Below are 20,880 nucleotides of genomic sequence, written 5' to 3' on the forward strand. Positions count from 1 at the left end.
CTCTATCTATCTCGGCTTTCCCTCTCTCTCTCTCTCTCTCTCTCTCTCTCTCTCTCTCTCTCTCTCTCTCTCTCTCTCTCTATGGCTCTCTCTCTCGCTGTGTGTGTGTGTGTGTCTCTCTCTCTCTCTCTCTCTCTCTCTCTCTTTCTGTTAGGTAATGGCGGCTATGTTGGTTGTTAGTTTATGGTTCGTTTATGCCTCCTAAAACGCTACTTTCTCGGGTAGGAGGGCGAGACTGGGCTTTGGCCTTTGTATTGAGTAATGTAGCCTACTGTTTAAGGTGAAACAGATATAAATAATATGGTCTAAATTGTGAAGGCTCCGCGGTTCCAGAGACCACTCGCTCTCCCGCCCTTTCTCTATGTCTCTCTACCTATCTCTGCTTCTCCTCTCTCTCTCTCTCTCCCTGGCTCATTGACTCGTTCTTTTTTTTCCTTTTTTTTCTAATCTCAATAGCTGGCGGATGTACGATCTCGTGGCGCGTTGGCTCTACGTGCTTGTGGATCCGCTGTCTTGGGGGGGGGGGGGGGGGGGGGGTAGTTATTTACCTACTTGTCTTCTAAAATGTTAATTTCTTGATGGGGGGAGAGGGGAGCTCTGTATTGGGATATTTATTTTGTAGTCGTGATTGGGTAGGTTCACTGTTTGAAGTATGGTAGTTTACTGTTTAAGACGGAAACAGACTTAACTAATATGATTGACATTTATCTAAGTTTGCACTGGCCTTTTGGGCATGTACAGGGAGCTGTATATGGCGCAGTATGCATTATGTGTGCTGTGTTGTATATGGTTTCCTGATCATACATAACTGTGTTTTATGTAAATACTTATGTATACAGACTTTTCTTTTCTTTCTTTTTTTCCCCCTTCTAATTAGTAATTGTGGTTTGTATACATGGATGCATGGGGGGGGCTGTATGTGGCGCAGTATGCATTAACACTGTGTGTGCTTTGCTGCATATGGCCCCCCGGATGTGCTTTTAATTTCTATTTCTAACTACATATATAAGTGCATATATTTTTTATATCATATACACTGATTTCCTTTTTATTTATTTTTATTATTAATATTATATTAGTGCCTTGTCGTGGTGACAGCCTTATTTCCACTTATCTGTCACAAGTGTTTGGTTATTTGCATTAACGTGGCTTATAGGGCTTTATCACATTCTAGGTGGGCCTAATGCTGGACTGATTATTATTATTACAGTTGTTATAGTCCCCTCATTTTTTTTTTCCCTTTATTCTTTTCTTTTTTCTCTCCCCCTTCTTTACTAGAAATGTTAACATACCATTCTCATTTATTTAAGTGATATGAAGTGGGGAGATTGATCATAATTTGAGCGGATGGAATGTTTGAGAGCTATTCAGCCACAAGAAGGCACTTTTTTGTTGTTGTTGTTTTTACTTTGGTGATCTGTTATATATTTACATAATCACCAGAGGGCAATGTATGGTTACTTTTGGGCAGTTACTTGTTTGCACTCTCTGACAGAGTGAAATGAAGGTTGACTAATAGGTTGATGGGGTGGGGAACTGTTTTTGTGCACTCTGATGCTAATGGGGTTTTCCCCCTCAAGCTTCAATGTTATGTGTTTTTTTATGTTCGTTTGATGTTGCTTTTTCCTTTTTGTTCCTTTTGGGGTTGTTTTGTTTTTCTGTGGGGAAGGTTTGTTGTGAGGGACCAACTAGGAAATTCTAAAATGTTCTACTGTGCTTGCTGTGCGTATGGTTTGAACCACAATTATGACAGAATATAAATTTCTAAGTTTCAATGTAAGGGGAGCGAATATACCGCATAAGCGAACCAGCATTTTGGGGGTTTTGCGATCTAAATCAATTGACTTTGCATTTATACAGGAGTCTCATCTTTTAAAAGAGCATTCCAACCGATTGGCTAATAAACATTATCGTGTTTTAGCCTTTTCAGCTGCTTCTTCCAAAACCAAGGGAGTAGCCATATTGGCTAGACGTAACCTTAGGTTGGATTTTTTGGGTGATTGGTCTGACAGTGACGGGAGGATAGCTGTTGCTAAAATCCGCTTGGAGGGTAAAATGCTAGCACTAGTCTCTGTGTATGCTCCAAATGTTTTAGACAAAGAGTTTTACAAATTACTAACTAAAACCTTATTGGAACTGACGGATTTCAAAATCATTGTTGGTGCTGACTTCAATGCAACATGGCAACATAACCTAGATAGATCCACTGGGGTAGAAAGCAGAGAACAGGCACTAGCGTCTGCAGAACTACGTGCTTGGGCAAACTCAACTGGCTTACTCGACATCTGGCGTTTAATGAACCCAACGGTTAGAGATTTTTCTTTTCTGTCGGGTAGGCATGCTTCATTCTCTAGGATCGATTACGTTTTTGCCCCTGTTAGCTTGTTTCATAAAATTGCCAAGGTAGAGTTGCTCCCAATGTCACTCTCGGATCACAAGGCGGTGCTGTGTGTTGCTTCACTGAAACAGGTTATAGATAGAGCTCCTAGATGGCGGTTTAACACCACACTGCTGCGCGATGCGGCATTTGTAGCTCAGTTTCAAACTGGTTTGCGCGAATTTATAAATATCAATACAGGCTCAGTTGAGGATCCCAGAATTCTTTGGGATGCAATTAAAGGCTTTATCAGGAGTAATACAACCCTCTATGCGTCCACTCAGAGAAAATTAAGGTCAGCCAAACTGGTGGAATTGGAATCTCGGTTTTCTACTTTGGATAATTCTCTCCAAAATAACTTTGATGTTAGTACAGCAACCCAGAGAGAGCTAGTTAAGAAAGAAATTAACTCCATTCTCAAGCGCCGCTCAGAATTTCAAATGAAACGCACAAGGCAAAACTACTATTTTAATAGTGCAAGACCCAGTCACTTACTGGCTTTACGTCTTAGATCCAATGAGCATTTTGCTGATATTGTTAGTGTCAAATCAACAACGGGAGCCATGGTTACAGAACCCAAAGAGGTCAATGCCACGTTTCGTGCTTTTTATGATGAGCTCTACACCTCCGAGGTCATTCACGATGATGCAGTATGCAATGATTTTTTATCCAACATACAGTTACCAACCCTTAGCGAGGCGGATGCGGAAGCCTTAGATAGACCGCTCCATCTGGCGGAATTACAGGAAGCTGTGCTCGCAATGCGTAGGGGCAAGTCGCCTGGTTTGGATGGGATACCCCCTGAACTTTATGCCATCTTTTGGGAAGATCTAGGTCAGCTGATGCTAGACATGTTTCGATATGCAATTGAAAGTGGCTCTTTCTCCAGGGATGTGAATGTAGCTATTATATCATTATTGTTGAAGAAGAACAAGGATCCCACAGATTGCGCAAGCTATAGACCGCTTTCACTTTTGAATTCTGATCTAAAAGTTTTTGCTAAGGTGCTTGCGCGTCGCTTGCAGGGTTTTATGACCACCTTAGTACACTGTGATCAGACAGGTTTCATAGGAACTAGACTAGCCTCTGATAATGCTAGACGACTATTGCATATCATCGATAGGGCTAAGGAGCTGAGGACCCCCGCCGCAGTGTTGTCGCTCGATGCGTTGAAAGCATTTGATCGTCTGGAATGGTCTTACCTGTGGGCTGTACTAGATAAAATGGGATTTGGTGCTTCATTCATACATTTTGTTAAAGTACTTTATTCTAATCCGTCAGCGATGGTCCTAACCGGTAAGATCTGTTCGCCGCTATTCACGATTGGCAGATCTTCAAGGCAGGGTTGTCCCCTTAGTCCTCTCCTTTTCGCACTTTCACTCGAACCCTTGGCTCAGACAGTGCGTCAGTCTGCAGATATTACTCCTGTTTCGATTAACAACACACAGCATCGCATTTCCCTATATGCTGATGATATTCTACTGTTCATTGAGAATGCACCACAGTCAATTACTCACGTCCTTCAAATTTTTGATCAGTTCAGTTCCATTTCCGGCTACAAAATTAATTGGACGAAGTCAGCCCTTCTACCTCTAAATGATCAGATGAGATCTGCTATCCTGCCGCCCATAATCCCAGTAGTAAGCCAATTCAAATATCTTGGCATAGATATTTTCCCCTCTCTTCAGGCTATTGTTAAGAACAACTATGGTGACACTCTAAATAAGATTTGTCTTGATTTAGATAGATGGTCATCTTTGCCCAACTCTCTCCAAGCTCGAGTTTCAATCATAAAGATGAATGTTCTTCCTAGGGTTAACTTTGTAAGCTCTATGCTCCCTTTGCCACCACCGCCGCAATACTGGAATAAGCTTCACTCTTCGATATCTAAGTTTGTGTGGAAAGGGAAACGCCCTCGTCTTAAACTTTCTCTATTACAACGTGCTAGAGATGATGGCGGCCTTTCATTGCCCAACTTTAAATTTTATTATTGGGCCTTCACGCTCCGCCCCCTTTTAAATTGGTTTAACCCAGCAAATAAGGTTTCTTGGAGAGAGCTTGAGGAGAGTTTAGTGCAGCCTGTTGAATTGAGAGATCTTATCTATTCAAACATAACTACACATCAATGCAAAGTTCGCTTTGGACCTATCATTTCTCATTTAGTGGCAGTATGGAGGGCAGCTGAAAAGATGTGTAAGATTGATTGTAAATGGAACTTATTTTCCCCAGTGTTCAATAATCAAAGACTTTTAATCGAGGATCGCCCCATTCGCTTTCCAAGGTGGAGGGCTAAGGGGATTCGTACATTAGGGGACTTATTTGATAGAAATGGTTTACGACCTTTTCGAGATTTGTGTGACATCTTCAATCTGCCTGGAAATACCCTTTTTTTCTACTTCCAACTGAGAACGTCCATGAGGACCTACGGGGTCCCATGGCAAGCTCCCCTTAGATTGCACCCCTTCCATGAGTTTATCTGTGATGGTAACAGAACAAGAGGTTTGGTTTCCACCCTCTATGGTTTTTTATTAGACTGTAGTTATGGGCCCCTATCTGTTGATACTGTTTGGAGGAATGATGTACCAAATTTGGACCCTGACTTTTGTTGGGACACAGTATGGTCTAACATTAGGCTATCTTCTAGAAATCCAGACCATCAACAAATTCATTTAAATTTTGTTCATCGGACTTATTTAACTCCCCGCAGACTATGTGCTATGAGGATTTTGAATAATCCCAACTGCACTCTCTGCGCCTCAAATAGTATTGGTACCTTCCTTCACATGGTTTGGGAATGCCCAAATGTGTCGTCATTCTGGAATATGGTTGCCTCCAAACTTTCAACTATTTTTAGTATTAATATCATATCTTCTCCTTCTTTATTTTTATTAAATGACGTCTCACAGTTGCAACTAAACAATATACGCAAGCGCATCTTCTTTGCTGGATTAACGGCGGCGAAGAAGATGGTAGCTACGCGGTGGAAACCTCCTCATACGTTAACGTTCCGCCAGTGGGCCTTGACCTTTCTAGATATAGTATATTTAGAGCAGTCGATAGCAAGGTTACACGGAGCAAAAGAAGAAAACATTAATATGTGGTCGGACATTGCAGATAAGCTTAAGGCTATGATTCAAGAAATCACTATATAGTGGTAACAGCCTAGCACAGGCATGCACTATTGTACATTCCGTGTTGGTCCGGGGAAAGGGGGTGGGTGGGTTTTCTTTTCCTTTTCTTGTTTTGCTATTGTTTGTGTTGTTTGTCTGTTAATTGCATTTTTCTTTTGATCAATGTTTTACTTTTTCTTGTTCTATTCATATGTATGTCTCTAATTTCATGTTTTGGAAAATAAAAATAATTGATAACAAAAAAAAGAGAATCCTTCAGCTGGGCTATCGATCGTCTGTCGGAGTAGCACTCCATCTCACCCCGGCCCCGTTCCCCTGAGCCGCCTTACAGGCTGTTAAAACCCATCAGCGATTTCCCCCCTCCTGCCCTTATCCTCTGCCCCCCCTCGCACCCCTTCCCTTCCCCAATAAATCAATTAATGATGCACATCTGGTCAATATAGACTCACCCACACCTCCAATCTCTAGCTCGCCTTCCACGATAAGGGCAGAACGTGTTCTCTCAGGGCTATACCCGATAGCCAAGTGGGGTTAGGGCGATTACCACATGGGTGCAACACGTCATGATCAGCCCCGTAGGAAAAAAAATAAAAAAAATAAGCTCCTCTCCTCTGAATGTATGTTTGCTTATTGTTGTATAATCCTGTACATTCGGTGGCGGTTTCAATTCAATCTCGGCTCCGATCAAAAACACATTTTACAACATGACTCGGAACAGAATCAATTGATCATCTGACATCCATGCTCCTTGCTAAATGTACATGACATTTGTACGTGTGTGTGTGTGTGTGTGTGTGTGCGTGTGCGTGTGCGTGTGCGTGCGTGCGTGCGTGCGTGCGTGCGTGCGTGCGTGCGTGTGTGTGTGTGTGTGTCTACCTGTTTACCTGTCCAACAGGCGGCCTGCATGCAGCTGATTAATGCCCTTGTTACCTCCCCTGATGACTTGGACTTCAGAATTCATCTGCGCAACGAGTTCCTACGATGTGGTCTCAAGAAGATCCTACCCGTGAGTAACTGTTGAAATAAGCACCACACTAAACATTCACATGTGCACTGTGCCCTAAAGCAGGAGTTCTCAACCTGGGGGTCTGGGACGGCAGCAAATCTGGATGGCCTGTTTTGAGAACCTGTGGGATGCTTTTAACCTTCGCCTACCCAAAACCAGAGAAAGACACAACGGTCAGAAATGGGACTTTGTGAGGATAGAAGGTGCTAGTGGGACCCCCAAAAAAGGTTTTAAAATAGGAAAAGTGAAATTTCATGGTGTATCACCTTTAAGTTAATAATGTAATCCTATGATTGTGAGGTTTTAGAAAAAATGCCACATGAACCACGGGTATAAATCTGGGCACATATAAAACGACACGCAGCCATGTGAGTGACATCCCCTTTTCACTGCCACCGGTGGTAGTACACAATCTTATTCTTGCACGGTGAACTCGCGTATTGTACCACAGGGGTCTTCAACGTTTTCAGGCCAAGGACCCCTTAGTTGAGAGAGAGATGAAGCAGGGACCCCCACAACTTTTCATAGATTCCATATAGTTTAATCGTTTGATAGTTTAATCGTTTGACAGCACAATCAGTGTCAATTTGTGTTTTCAGATATTTAACCACTTGAACCATCAATAGTTAATAAACTTGACCTTTTACTCTACTTAGTCTGCTCCTTTTCCCCCTCTACACCAAACCTCTTAGCCGATCTACAAGCTCACAATGCTTTTGTGAGCTTGTAGATCTGCTATTTTTGGCTACAGTTCTCAGAATATGGACGCTAGGGTTCAAGTTATTATAAAAAAGGACAAAAAAAAGTTTCCATCACTCAAATATTTGGAGGACCTCCTTTAGTAACTCTGAGGGCCCCCTAGGTGTCCCGGACCCCCTGTTGAAGACCCATGGTGTACCATATTATGGCACATCGCTCTCTTGGCCGTCTACTATTCAACATCTATATATAATTACATACAGCATATTATGAATATCCATTTGAAAGAGTGAGCTATTAGGCTAATCTGTCTGTCCCATGTTGTCCGCGTGTCACCTACATTATAGCACCAGTGTTCTGGTTCGCCTCAGCGGCAGGCATCACCTCACTGAACACAGCTCTGGCTGGCATCGTTATCAATCAGCCCACACTGCTTCAACACCAGGCAAAGGCAAACAAGCACCCACTCATCATTCAAGACCTCATTTGCGGCGTGGAGGGTGAACGTGTCACGGTGCCAGTTGTTAATAAGTCATCCCGGCTGCTCCCATTGATTATTACTTTCATTACTTTAATTATCTTCATTTCTGCCCGCCGATATGAAAGAGTCCCGTTGTACAGTCATTTATAACTGTCACGTTCCCGGGATTTTTAATGCGGGCATTTAAGCCGACGGCTCGCGTCATCTAATTATGAATTATGCTCGGGAGGCAGGCGGAGCTGATTGGCGATGATGGAGAAAAGTTGAACTCCGGTGAAAGACAAAAAAGGAATGTGTGTTGGTTCCTGTGTAGAGTCCTTGACAGAGTTTTCTTGGACCTTCATCTGCTACCTTGTTGCCCGCCCCCCCTCCCCCTCCTTCTTTGTGGCATTGTGTGCCATTTCCCTTTTCCGAAACCGGCATTGCTTAAGACAGATGGCGGGCCCAAAGAACACTGTGCTGGTGATTGATAGCTGCAGAAATTGGGTTACATTTGGCCCTGTCTCCGTCTGTAAACTCCAGTGCCGGTGATTCATAGAGAAGTGGTAAAGAGCACCCCCCCACAGCCCCCTGTGGCAAGAACAGGTGTGCAGCAACCGGTACATTCGGGGATACCTAGTTAAGAGGGTTCAGGGCATCTTGGTTTTCCCCCAGTTCCAACTCCGCTATAGCTGTGACAGAGAAACCAATATTCTGCTATTCTACTTGGCTAGAATCTAACTAGTTCACTGCAATGTACAGAAAGCCATCTGTGTTAAAAACGCTTAGAAAAAAGGACCGTAGCAGTCTACTTCTGACTTCTAGCAATTAGCAGAGGACAACCTGTGTACATAAGTGCATCAGTGTGTAATTTAGAAGATCTCAGCGTACATTTAAAAATGTTGGAACACTTTGCACACTGCCATTACTTTTGAAATGCTGTGGGGAAAAACAGACTTTAAAGTGACTAAGTATTGGTAATTCACCCTTTTGAAAGTCACTAAGCCATTTATGTTATACAAAAAAAAAAAAAGTATTACTCTAATAGAAGTCAATCAAATTTGCGCGAGTATCAAAATTTCACAAGTGCTGTGTTTCAAACAAAAGGATTTCGCTTGAAGAGGGCTTTTAATCAACAAAAAAAATGTACATGCATAAATAACAATGACATGCGGTTACACTGGTATGGCATATTAATCCACAAGCTGTATTTAAATTCAGCTTGGAATACAGCCGGTCACATTGTTAGCCCAAGGTATATTTGGTTCCATTTGTACACTGTCAAAGTTACAGACTTGTATGGGTCAATTTAGACCCCCCACTAAAGGAACCCACAGAGTCCCTGGAATCCACTTTGAGAACCACTGTTGTATACTACTGTATGCTACATGTATCCATTCCCATTCCTGTCCATTTGCCATGTAATTACAGGAGCTGAAGGAGACCGAGGAGCTGGACATCCAGCTCAAGGTGTTCAACGAGAACAAGGAGGAGGACTCTATTGAACTGTCCCATCGCCTGGACGACATCCGAGCGGAGATGGAATATCCTTTTGTTTGGTCTTATGTTACCAACATACAGAACAGATCAACCAGGAGCCTGCATAGCCGTGTTGATTTTGACAGCATCTAAAAAGTGTTAGTTTTAAGCCCTTTCCACACAGGACAGTTGCGTTTTTTTTTTTTTCGTTTGCTGCATGAATAAAACAAATTGGATTTGGTGTGCAATGCTGTGCGGAATCGGCGCTGCGGATCCCAAAAGGAGTCATAAAAGGAGTGATGAGTTTTTTACCGCATGCGACAAGACGCACGAATCGAACTGGGTTTGATCGGGAAAAAAACGCACATCCGCAGCCACCTGCCGCATGGCAAATTCGGAGCCGTTGTGCATGAGGTCATAGAGAATCATTGTTTTCTTTTAAAAAATGTAATCGTCCGTTTTTTTCATGCAAGAAAAACGCGTCTGTGTGCGAAGGGCTTTAGTCGACTAAATATCATAAGATTTGAGTCAACTAAATTTACAAAAAATGATCTTGGCCAGCATTGATAGTGTCGTAATGGCTGATTTTGCACTTGCTTGCATGCTGAAAGTAGCCGATCTACAAGCTCACTTGTGAGCTTTTACAGTAGATCTGCTATTTTCAGGGCTCAACACCCGAGCGCAAACCAATCATGAAATGACTTGTCTTTTAGTTCTACTGGATCTCTTCTCCACTAGTCCCTCCCTAACATTTTAGTTTTTATTTGGTGACGAAATTGTATTAGTTTGTCCTTTTGTCATCACAGTTTTAGTAGACGAAATCAACACTGGTTCTCTGTTACCAATATATCGTTGTCGGGTGGAAACCTTGTATGTCCAAAACCGTTCGTCTTGTATTTATCATTTAAAAAATGAACTAAACTAGTGAAAACAGCTGATCTACAAGCACACAACGCCTCGCGGTGCGAGGCGTTGTGTGCTTGTAGATCAGCTGTTTTCACTACTTTTGTGCGACGGCCTTGTATGATGAAGTAGTGCTTTACTTTACGAAAAAAATGTACAAAATGTGAAACTTGGAGATACGAGGTTTCTGCCCGACAGTGACGATATTCAGATGAACAGGCCAGGAACCTGCAGAGCATGCACTTACCAGTGGGAGTTGAGTGTGTTTTCTGGGCCTGACCAAGCTTTGCTGGATCAAGCCCTTCGGCAGGGTTCATTAGAGGAGGATTTGACGATCGAAGGCGCAATCTCTCTCACCCATCTCTTTCTCTCTGGCCAGGTAACACTAGGCAAACAACGCCCTGGCTCCAAAGCCTGGCTCCAACCTCTCCTTTCTTCCTACGCTGTCTTATTTCACTGCCGCAGGGTCAAGCTGGTCTTCTACATTATAATGTACAAGAGGTAGATCAAATAGACTATTTTTTTCAGTTTACAATTTTAGCCATTTAGCAGATGTGTTTTATCAAACACCTTTTAGAGACATTAGCGTGCCAAGGAAACAAGAATGTACAACAAAGTACAGTAACTCTGTTAACATCTAAATAATCAGTAAGCTGGAATTGTAGACACAGAGCTAGAAAGTGCCTGCTTTTTTCTGCTTTATTTGACAGTGACATTGAGTAGAGAGACTTGGCCTTGATTGGTATACACCAGGGTTCCCCAATAGGCGGCCCACGGGCCATTTGCGGCCCGCGGGGGGCTACTGTCAGGCCCCCACCAACCCTAGTAATAATGGTGGTATAAGAGCAGCAACAACACTAGTATATCGTCGTTGTCAGGTGGAAACCTCGTATCTCCAAATTTGTACGTTCTTTCGCAAAGTAAAGCCCTGCTTCGTCATTCAAAGCCGTCTCACAAAAGTAGTGAAAACAGCAGATCTACAAGCACACAACGCCTCGCGGTGCAAGGCGTTGTGTGCTTGTAGATCGGCTGTTTTCACTAGTTTAAATCATTTTTAAAATGATAAATGCAAAACGAACGGTTTTGGACATACACGATTTTCACCCGTCAACGACGATATCTGAACTGTCGCTGGAGTAGCGGGAACGCCACCGTCGTCCCCTGCAATGCTGTGGCCCTCGGCTTGGTACCCTAGACATGATTCGGCCCTTGGGGAAAACTAATTGGCGAACCCTGGTATACACTCTACCAAGTGAGCTATACCGGGGCACCCTTTTAGGGTTATTTTAAATCATGTTTTATCACATTCTTCCATTTATTCCATACCTGTTCAGGGGAGTGTGCTCCACTGAGGTCTGCTGGACTCCAATAGTAGTAGTAGTAGTAGTAGCTTAATAAAGTGGGAAGTCATTGAGTCCAGAGTTGGGAGACTTGTTGAAGCATACCAGGCAAGCGGAGCCATTTTAACCCATTTAGGCCTAGGATTATTGACCGCTTTAACAATTGAAAAATAGCAGATATACAAGCTCACAGCGCGGCACCGAGTGCCGCGCTGCGAGCTTGTAGATCTGCTATTTTTGAAAAATCATGATATTTCTTTGCAAGTCTTTGAATATATCTATTTAAAAGCGAACATTTGTAACTCAAATATTTGCTTCTGGGTGGTCCCTGGAACAACATATTTTGAGATGGGGGTCCGCGGACAAATACCTGTAATATTGGGGGTCCTTGACATGAAAAGGTTTGAGAACAACAGGATTTAGATTAGAAGAAGGATTTAGAAGTCGGGTCAAAGATCAGGTCAAAGATATTCAAAGACTTGCACACATTTTCACGTTTTTTTTCTCCAAAAATAGCAGATCTACAAGCTCGCAGCGCGGCACTCGGTGCCGCGCTGTGAGCTTGTATATCTGCTATTTTTCAATAGTTAAAGCATAAAAATAATGGTTAAAGTGGTTAACGCGACTCGGGCGCGTTTCCAGGTATTTGAGAGTTAATAATTCACAAATCTTCTCTAAGGGCATGTGTGGAAGGCTGACATTGTGGGCAGACATACCAGACGCCTGACATTGTTATACAGATGTTCACTCCGGCAACCTTTGTCTCCCAAATCCCACCGTAGCAGGAAAATAATAAAATAAATTTTCAGCCACCGTGTGCCACTGTGACTGACAGTTTCTGTTGACACACGGGAAGGTGAGGAGGTGGGTGATGGGGAGAGAAGGGGGGGGGCTTTTGGGAGGGGGGGGAAGTGTGGGGGGGGTGCACCTGGATTAATGATGTGCTTGAGCAGGTTCACAAATGAGACGGGCACCAATGTTTGTTTCCAAGGACAATGTGGTATTGATCTGTGAGCTCTGAGCATGAAGTGAATGCCTTAGGTCCCCCCTGCTTGCCTAGTTTACACACACGCACACACGCACACCCACACACACACGCACACGCACACGCACACACACACGCACACACACACACACACACACACACACACACACACACACACACACACACACACACACACACACACACACACACACACACGGCATCACACATGTCAGTACGGTACTTCCTGCATTGCATAGGACTACGATGTGTCTTGTTTCCCCTCTGCAGCCTCATGAATATTAAGCCATTTAGCCCGGGTATGCATTATTGCGTATTATTTTATGCTTTAACTATTAAAATATAGCCGATCTACAAGCGTGCCGCGCTGCGAGCTTGTAGATCTGCTATTTTTTTTAAATCGCGAACATTTGAATTTTGACCCGATTGTGAAGTGTCTTCTAAATCCTTCTAAGGTTTTTTTTTGAAAAACACGTTTCTACGTGTCAGTGGTTCTCAAACTCTTTCATGTCAAGGACCACTAGAATTACATGTATTTGGCCGCCAACCCCCGTCTCAAAATATTTTGTATCAGGAACCTCCCGGAACCAAATATTTGAGTTACAAATGTTCACTTGTTTCACGATTGTTTCATGATTTTTTCCAAAAATAGCAGATCTACAAGCTCGCAGCGCGGCACTCGGTGCCGCGCTGTGAGCTTGTATATCTGCTATTTTTCAACAGTTAAAGCATTCAATAATTCTAGGCCTGAACGGATTAAAAGCGAACGAGGCGCGGCGTAGGTTCTCCTCTGTGTCCGGCGCGGGTCCGGGTGCGAGGAGGCGACTCCGGGCCACTAATGAATATTAATGGTTTGCGGGGAGAACGGAGCAGGGTGATTGATTGACCCCCACCAAACTGACTGGTCTACATCTCTGTACCTGACTGCTGGCTGCTCATGTTAATTCATGAGAGGGAATGTGAAATGGAAAAATAATACAGACACAAAGACAGATACAGACAGACGGCGGGGGAAAAAAAATTGAGACGAAGAGAATTAAGTGGATTGGCATTGTTCTAAGAAGGGCTTCACTGTCTGCACGCTTTACTGATGGATGATGGCTTGTTGAATACTTTATTGGTCTTAATAATATAATATGCTCTCAAATCTGCTGTGAGGCCGACACCTTGTATCCCCATAATTTCTCAGTATAATGTTTTATGCGTGAATTAATGCACTGTGTAATTCTTTGGTGTGTGACGGTGTCGTGCAAATGTATCGAAAACAGACGATCTACAAGCTCACAATTCACCGCGATGCGACGTGTTGTGAGTATATAGATAGTCTATTTTTTGCGAAACAAACACATATGCCTATTAGGCCTATATGACATGCTAAAATAGGGACACCGCCAGGTTGGAAGTAGTTATGTCTGGATGTTATAATAATTATAATGATAATGGGTAATGATTTTCTTTGGTTAAAATACATGAGTTGAATAGCTCTATATTCTGATGTGCGCATTCCTATAGAGTGTTTGTTCACTAGCAGGAGTCTCTGTGTCTCCTCAGCTCTTTTTTAAACAGAAAATGCATATCAGGTCGGGATACCAATTTTATCCAATCAGGAAGGGACAGGGAGATTCCCAACAAACACTCTATAGCAATGATTACTATCAGAATATAGTGCTTTTACCTTTTAACAAAGAACGTTTTGTTTTAACCAAACACATCACTTACCCTACCTTTAATACTACAAGAGCATGTAGCTAAATAACAACATTGGGTGAATTTGAATACAAGTTCGTTTTTATCCCCATTTCCTGAAAAGTAACGTTTTTTAGACGTACAAGCTTTCCGCGCGACAAGCGGCAATACGCCGCCGCGGCCAGCCAGGATATAATTGCATCTCGCCGGATTGGTAATTCTCCCAAGACTCGTCTGTCCTAATACAGACTCTGGGAAATGATATGTTAGAGGACTGTGTATTCCCCATCACACGGTCTCACACAAATTTGACATGGGATAATAGTTTAATTACAGACAGTTGTTGGAGTTAATAGGAAAATGTCAAACAGTGTTTAAAAGGATTGATCCGCTCGGCTGGCTCTCAGTTGTGGATTGTTTTGTGCACGTATAATGGTATGGATGGATGGCGAGAGTATGGTTGAGTGCTGTTTTTTTCTTTTCTTCCCCCCAGCGACAAAGAAATCCACCATTATTGGGATTCTGTTGGAAGGTCATCAGTACCCTCCACCTTACTCAGTCCCTCCCTACACTTGATTTTTTTTTCAATATTACTCTGTAATTTGACATGATGCAAAAAAGTCTGTAGCCAACATGTTTTGTCTGTAGCATAATGTAATATTTCGGTGCGTGGCATAACACCTTTAACACATCGGGTCCCCACGTGGTGTCTACAAGTAAATTTCTTTGATGTCGCTGGAGGCCCACGACGCGTTTGACGCGTTGTACAGTAAACTATACTGTACTGTAGCTACTGCACTTGGCTACCGCGGTGATGAAACAAACTCCATTTCCCAACATGCAGCGCGCAATTACGTCACCCGGACGTGCTGTGTGTCTCGTTGACTTCCTGTCTAACGGCTGCACAAAAACGCTGTTTTCTCCTAATCTAGCTTTTAAATCACTTTCATTTCAAAACGGCAGCCTCTTCTACCTGCCGTAACACAAACACTGTGGCTTAGAAATGATAAAAAACGGTCCTGACTGAAAGAAAAGATTTTCGCGAAATAAACAGGACATACTCAGATTACATTTACTCGGATTACTTTTCTCGCCAGTACTCTCGCCGGTAGGTAAAATGACGCGTTTGACGCGCGTTGCCATGGGCACCAGCAAATTAGACGTCAGAGATCACGTGGGCATCCGATGTGTTAAGTACATTTTGACACCAATACTTTTGTACTTTTTCTCAAGTAAATTTAGAAATCTGGAAGACTTTTACTTGTAAGGAGACGGTCACTCCACATTTTAATTCTACCAATTCTACCAGTGCATTTCTGAAAAAACAAAACGCTCCATTCCCTTGAAATGCATTGGCAGAATCTGCCTTCATAGGTAGAATAAAGGTGTGGTGTAACCGTGTCCTAAAAAAAAGTTCTACATTGCAGTACTGATATTTTTACTTGAAGAAACGTGAGTACTTTTTTCCACCACTGTATACAAGCAAGGTTGGAAGAGTGATGCTGTTGATAGAAAGCGCATCAGCTCAAAGGGGCTGTAAAACATGGCACCAATGCTTATTTCATTTGACAACTATATATTCTGACAAAATCCAACGTAGGTTTACCTTTAAAAAAAAGAAGAAGAATGGAGCACATCAGCAGCTCTTTATTTATAGGTCTCTGACCAGTCACTACTAGGCCTACCATGCAGGAGCACAGAGTCACTGACAGTGGAAATACTGCAGTAGCTGAAAGTCTACATGCAGTGTTGCCAAGTCTGCTTATTATAAGCGACTTTGGACTTGTTTTTTCTGTAAAGTTGCTTGTTAATTGCGACCCATAGGTCGCAGATTAGTATGTGAACGGTCACAGCTTGTCCGTATGTGTGTATCTCTGTCTATCTGTCTGTCACGCCTGACACTGTGGTTCTATGGGTTTGTCGCTCTGACATCATGCTCTGTTGTCACTGTGATTTCAGGGGAACCACTCTTAACAGATTGGGTTTGCCTCTCTGACATCACACTCTGGCTTCACTGTGATGTCGCACTAACAGAATCCCTTTTATGCCCATATATGGAGTTCCCTCATCAATATTACGCCCATACAGTATCTAACAGGACTTCATATGGGAATGCCCATATATGGAGGCCCCATCGGCCACATACCACACTAACAGAATCCATATTATGGCCAAGACAGATTGCCAAGACAGCCCATATCTGTGTGGCTGGTTTTACAGACAGGGATGTCAGATGTCATAGGACTTTCACATAACGAATAACTGAGTAAGCATGTTTGGGCTCTCACAGCATAACTCATGGAGCTCCATATATGGCTACCAGGGGTCTCCATATATGGGTAACTGGTCCGATATACATCACTGGCCAGATGGCAAGAATTGCATGTCGCCCTGAGGCGTCTTACTAGTATTGGTACAGTAGTTGTTTGGGCTTGTTTCCTAAATGTTGTTTAACCCATTTAGAACGGGTACACATTTTGTGTATCATTATTTTATGCTTTAACTATTGAAAAATAGCAGATATACAAGTTCACAGCGCGGCACCGAGTGCCGCGCTGCGAGCTTGTAGATCTGCTATTTTTGAAAAGTCGTGAACATTCGAATTTTGACCCGATTCTATAAGTGTCTTTTGAATCCTTCTAATTCTAGGCCTAAATGGGTTAAAGGAGAATTCCGGACAAGTGCTTTTTACGATAATCTGATTTTATTGCATCCATTAACCAGTGTAGAGGCATGGGGAAAAAAGTCAATTTCTTGCTAGCTCAGTTTGCTCTGACCAGAGGGGGTTGGATCTAGGGGACGTACACATTTTGCAGCAGCCCATTATTGACAACACACTTTGGAGACGTATCCGCCATTATGAAGGACAGATTTAAAATCCCACCGCTTGCGGTCAGAGCGGCCGAGGACTCAGCTAGTCAAACTTGTTCATGTCAAGGACCGCCAATGTAATATGTACTTGACCTGGACCCCCCATCTAAAAGTATGTTGTGCCCCTTGTACCAGAGTTGTGTTGTTCAAGTGTTTATTTTTTTCAGGTATTTTCAAATATCTGATGTTTATGTGGCCTATAGTTGGCTATTTTGGTCTTCTTTTCTCTGAAAATCTGGCAACACTGCATACCACCGCAGTCGATAACAGGACAGTAAAACATTTGACAGAAAAATCCACACTGCATATCAAGGCCCCAATCAATGTTTAATCTTTCCCCAGTTTAACACAATACCACCTCTTCATTCCCTAGTGCTTTCTGCACATGTGCCTAATATAAGAGCTTCATTATACATGTGTATATCTCAATGCTCAACTATTTAAGTAAGCACTTCAAGCTATTTATTTTTTGGGCCACATTGTATATGCGTTTTGAGCTTGTCGATCTGCTATTTTTGCTACATTTGAATTGGAATCCTGAATTATCATTTGAACACTACTATACTAGTCATTCAACTACTAATATAGATGTTACAGTTAGATTGGGTAACTCAGTTAGATCGTGGTAAGAGCGCTCGTTTTGTAGTTCACCACACACCCCTAACACCACCTGGATCAATTCACTTTGATAGTCTCTTATCAGCGCACCTGTGTAATTCTGCGTAGTCACCATGAGATGGCGACAACAGCCATTCACTTGTGTAGTGGCTGATGTCACTCTCTGCGACCCTTCTCTGTTGTTTACTAGCAGCCTAGCTCAGCTGTAGTTAGCCATTAGCTTACTATGCCTAACTCTAACCCTAACCTTAACCTCAGTAAAACTATGCCTAACCCTAACCTCCGTGGGGTGAGGCGCTATCATTCCTGCCGACGCTACGTTGTCGTTGTCATTGTTGTGGATCAAAGCGACCGCAATTGTTCCGCCCCGCACCACACGACGAGCACTGCGTTTCTCGATCTAACTGTTTCTCGATCTAACGGCTCAAGTGGTTAACTAAATATCTGAAAACACACATTGACATGAATCCAAAATACACTGATGATCGTGCTGTCAAACGATGAAACTATATGGAATCTGTGAACAGGTCGTGGGGATCCCTGCTTCATCTCTCTCTCAACTAAGGGGTCCTTGGCCTGAAAACGTTGAAGACCCCTGGGGGTTAAGTGGTTATAACAGATCTAGATTGTCTCTGATAGCAGAATGCTGTATATTGGACACTTTTACGACGCACTGTGTGGTTTGCCTTAACGCTGTCCCCTCTTACTGACATGGGAGAGGTCTACCATCTCCTGTCCAACATGGTGAGAGACACCGGATCGGAACCCTACTTCCTCTCCATCCTCCAGCACCTCTTGCTCATTAGGAACGACTATTACATCAGGTGAGCTTCCCCCCTCTCTCTCTCTCTCTCTCTCTCTCTCTCTCTCTCTCTTCACACACCATTGGTTTTCTATCAGCGTTTGACTGATCGTCGCCTGAAGCTCCTCCTCAGCTACGCCTAAGGATACAAATCCATGGATTAGTTTGAGTGAAACTCCTACATTCTGTTAGCCAGATTCAAAGATGTGAAGATTTACCCTTTTTTAATGGGTTTATTTCTTTATTTATTATGTGATGTTGTTGTTATTTTCACCCACATGAAGCAACCACGATGCAATACATCTCTCTCTTTCTCTCTCTCTCTTTTTTCTCTTGGGGCATGTCATCTGCAAGGATACTCTCTCAGTTGAACCACCCTTGAAAGGGCCAGATAGCAAACGCACGGCATTGACCTTGTGGGTTAAAGTATACAATGACTCTTTTTCTATCAGCCATCTCAAAGGCTCACAATCCTCCACATACATAACGTGCACATACTGTACCTTCACTGCCTGCCTGAGCGCTTATCATAGTAGCTCAAAGAGGCCAGAGGGCACGTTGTAAGTATTACAAATTCACATGACCTCCTCTCTCTCCTAAACGCTTTCTGTCTGCAACCTCCAGAAGCAGAGATTCAGGAAGGGGGGGGGGAAAAAAAGTTAATTGAATAGGTACATCGTTCCGCGGTAAGGTACGATTAAATAATTATTAACCCATTTAGGCCTAGAATTATTGAATGCTTTAACCAGTGAAAAATAGCAGATATACAAGCTCACAGCACGGCACCGAGTGCTGCACTGCGAGCTTGTAGATCTGCTATTTTTGAAAAAGTCGAGAAAATTTGAGCAAATCTTTGAATATATGTATTTTCAAAGCGAACATTTGTAACTCAAATTTTGCTTCTGGGTGGTCCTTGGAACTAAATATTTCGAGATGGGGGTCCGTGGCCAAATACATACAATTTTGGGGGTCCTTCACATGAAAAGGTTTGAGAACCACTGACATAGTAGTCTCTCAAGAACAGACTAACTGAGCTCCAGTTAAGTGAAAAGGACCTTTTCTTTGACGATGGCTGGCCAGATTGCTGACATAGAAACATAGGTTTTTCCAAAAAACCTTAGAAGGATTCAAAAGACACTTATAGAATCGGGTCAAAATTTGAATTTTCACGATTTTTCAAAAATAGCAGATCTACAAGCTCGCAGCGCGGCACTCGGTGCCGCGCTGTGAGCTTGTAGATCTGCTGTTTTTCAATAGTTAAAACATAAAATAATTATACACAATACAGTGTAATCCGTTCTAAATGGGTTAAAGCGTTTGCCCCATAGCTCTACCTCTGCCTTTGGAAGTGTAAATATGTCAATAATTGAGCGGAAGGACCGCCACACCTCTCTGAGGGGAATGACAATGATAAATTCACTGCTGTGTCAGAGCTTTTTACAGAAATAAAATATTTAGGGGGGGGGGGGGTGGGGGGGGGGGGGGGGGGGGGGGGGATGAGGGGAGGATGAGAGGATAGGGAGGAAGATGAATTTACCATAGACAAGTTTCTGCTCCCTCGGAGTTATGAATAATGCATTCCTCATCTAGTCGGAGATTGTGAGGAATAGAATTCACATTAACCAGCTAGTACAGCCAAGTCCACCTCAGCATTGCTGTCGCCCCACGACTGGCCCCCCCACATAGGAGCCCCAGCCGTAACAGGGGTTCACTACAAATGCTCATAAAAAAATGATGGGCCTTTTAAAGATATGCTTTTAAAAATGCATCTCCTCAGTCCCTCTGTCACAAATGCAGACACTCCACCACGCACACCGCGCTGTAGCCGTTGGACAGAGCTTGTATTCCTCCATACATCATAGCCAGGTGAATTAGGGTGACGCTAGAAACTACATACACACGTGCCCATCCAATTCATAATTCAGTTTTTTTTCCCTCCTCTCTTGCTGATTTTCACTTTGAACTTGCATCTCTTTCTTTTACGTCCTTGGGATTAGGTGGCTGAGAAGTGGCACGACTACAGCGGTTATATTAAGGAAGGGCCCTTAAAATCACTTTGCGCTTTGATGAGCGCGTCCCCGGGGCTTCAAGGAGGTGTCATAGGGAGCAGTGAGGTGGCAGCATCACACACTGTCACTTCCAGTCAGTGGACGGTGGAGTGACTTGTCCATAGGTGTATTAGGTGACTTTGCAAGGTGTACACAAAGTAAGATGTGCCTCCTGCCAATAGCCCCACCAATGCTTGGATTCAAAGCCACGTGCGCTGAAATATAGTCATGTGGCTAGGGGTGTCGCACCACATTCTGGGCCCTGGGTACTTTAACCATTGAAAAATAGCAGATATACAAGCTCACAGCGCGCCACACCGAGTGCCGCGCTGTGAGCTTGTAGATCTGCTATTTTTGAAAAAATCTTGAAAAATGTTGCAATTCTTTGAATATTTCAAATGCTTGAAAAACTTATATGTTTCTATGTCAGTGGTGCTCAAACTTTTTTTCATGTGAA

General features: G+C 43.1%; 1 protein-coding gene across 1 annotated transcript in view; it reads left to right on the forward strand.

The window, feature by feature from the left end:
* The window catches only part of diaph2 (diaphanous-related formin 2), a 765,099-nt gene that overhangs the window by 239,252 nt on the left and 504,967 nt on the right, over positions 1-20,880 (forward strand). The window contains exons 12-14 of the mRNA XM_080745541.1: positions 6,404-6,514; positions 9,105-9,217; positions 18,281-18,397. Of these exons, the coding sequence (XP_080601667.1) occupies positions 6,404-6,514; positions 9,105-9,217; positions 18,281-18,397 (341 nt within the window). The remainder of the gene's footprint in view (positions 1-6,403; positions 6,515-9,104; positions 9,218-18,280; positions 18,398-20,880) is intronic.

Source organism: Nannobrachium achirus, assembly GCF_963921795.1.
Source record: "Nannobrachium achirus genome assembly, chromosome: 17".
NCBI classification, from domain to species: domain Eukaryota; kingdom Metazoa; phylum Chordata; class Actinopteri; order Myctophiformes; family Myctophidae; genus Nannobrachium; species Nannobrachium achirus.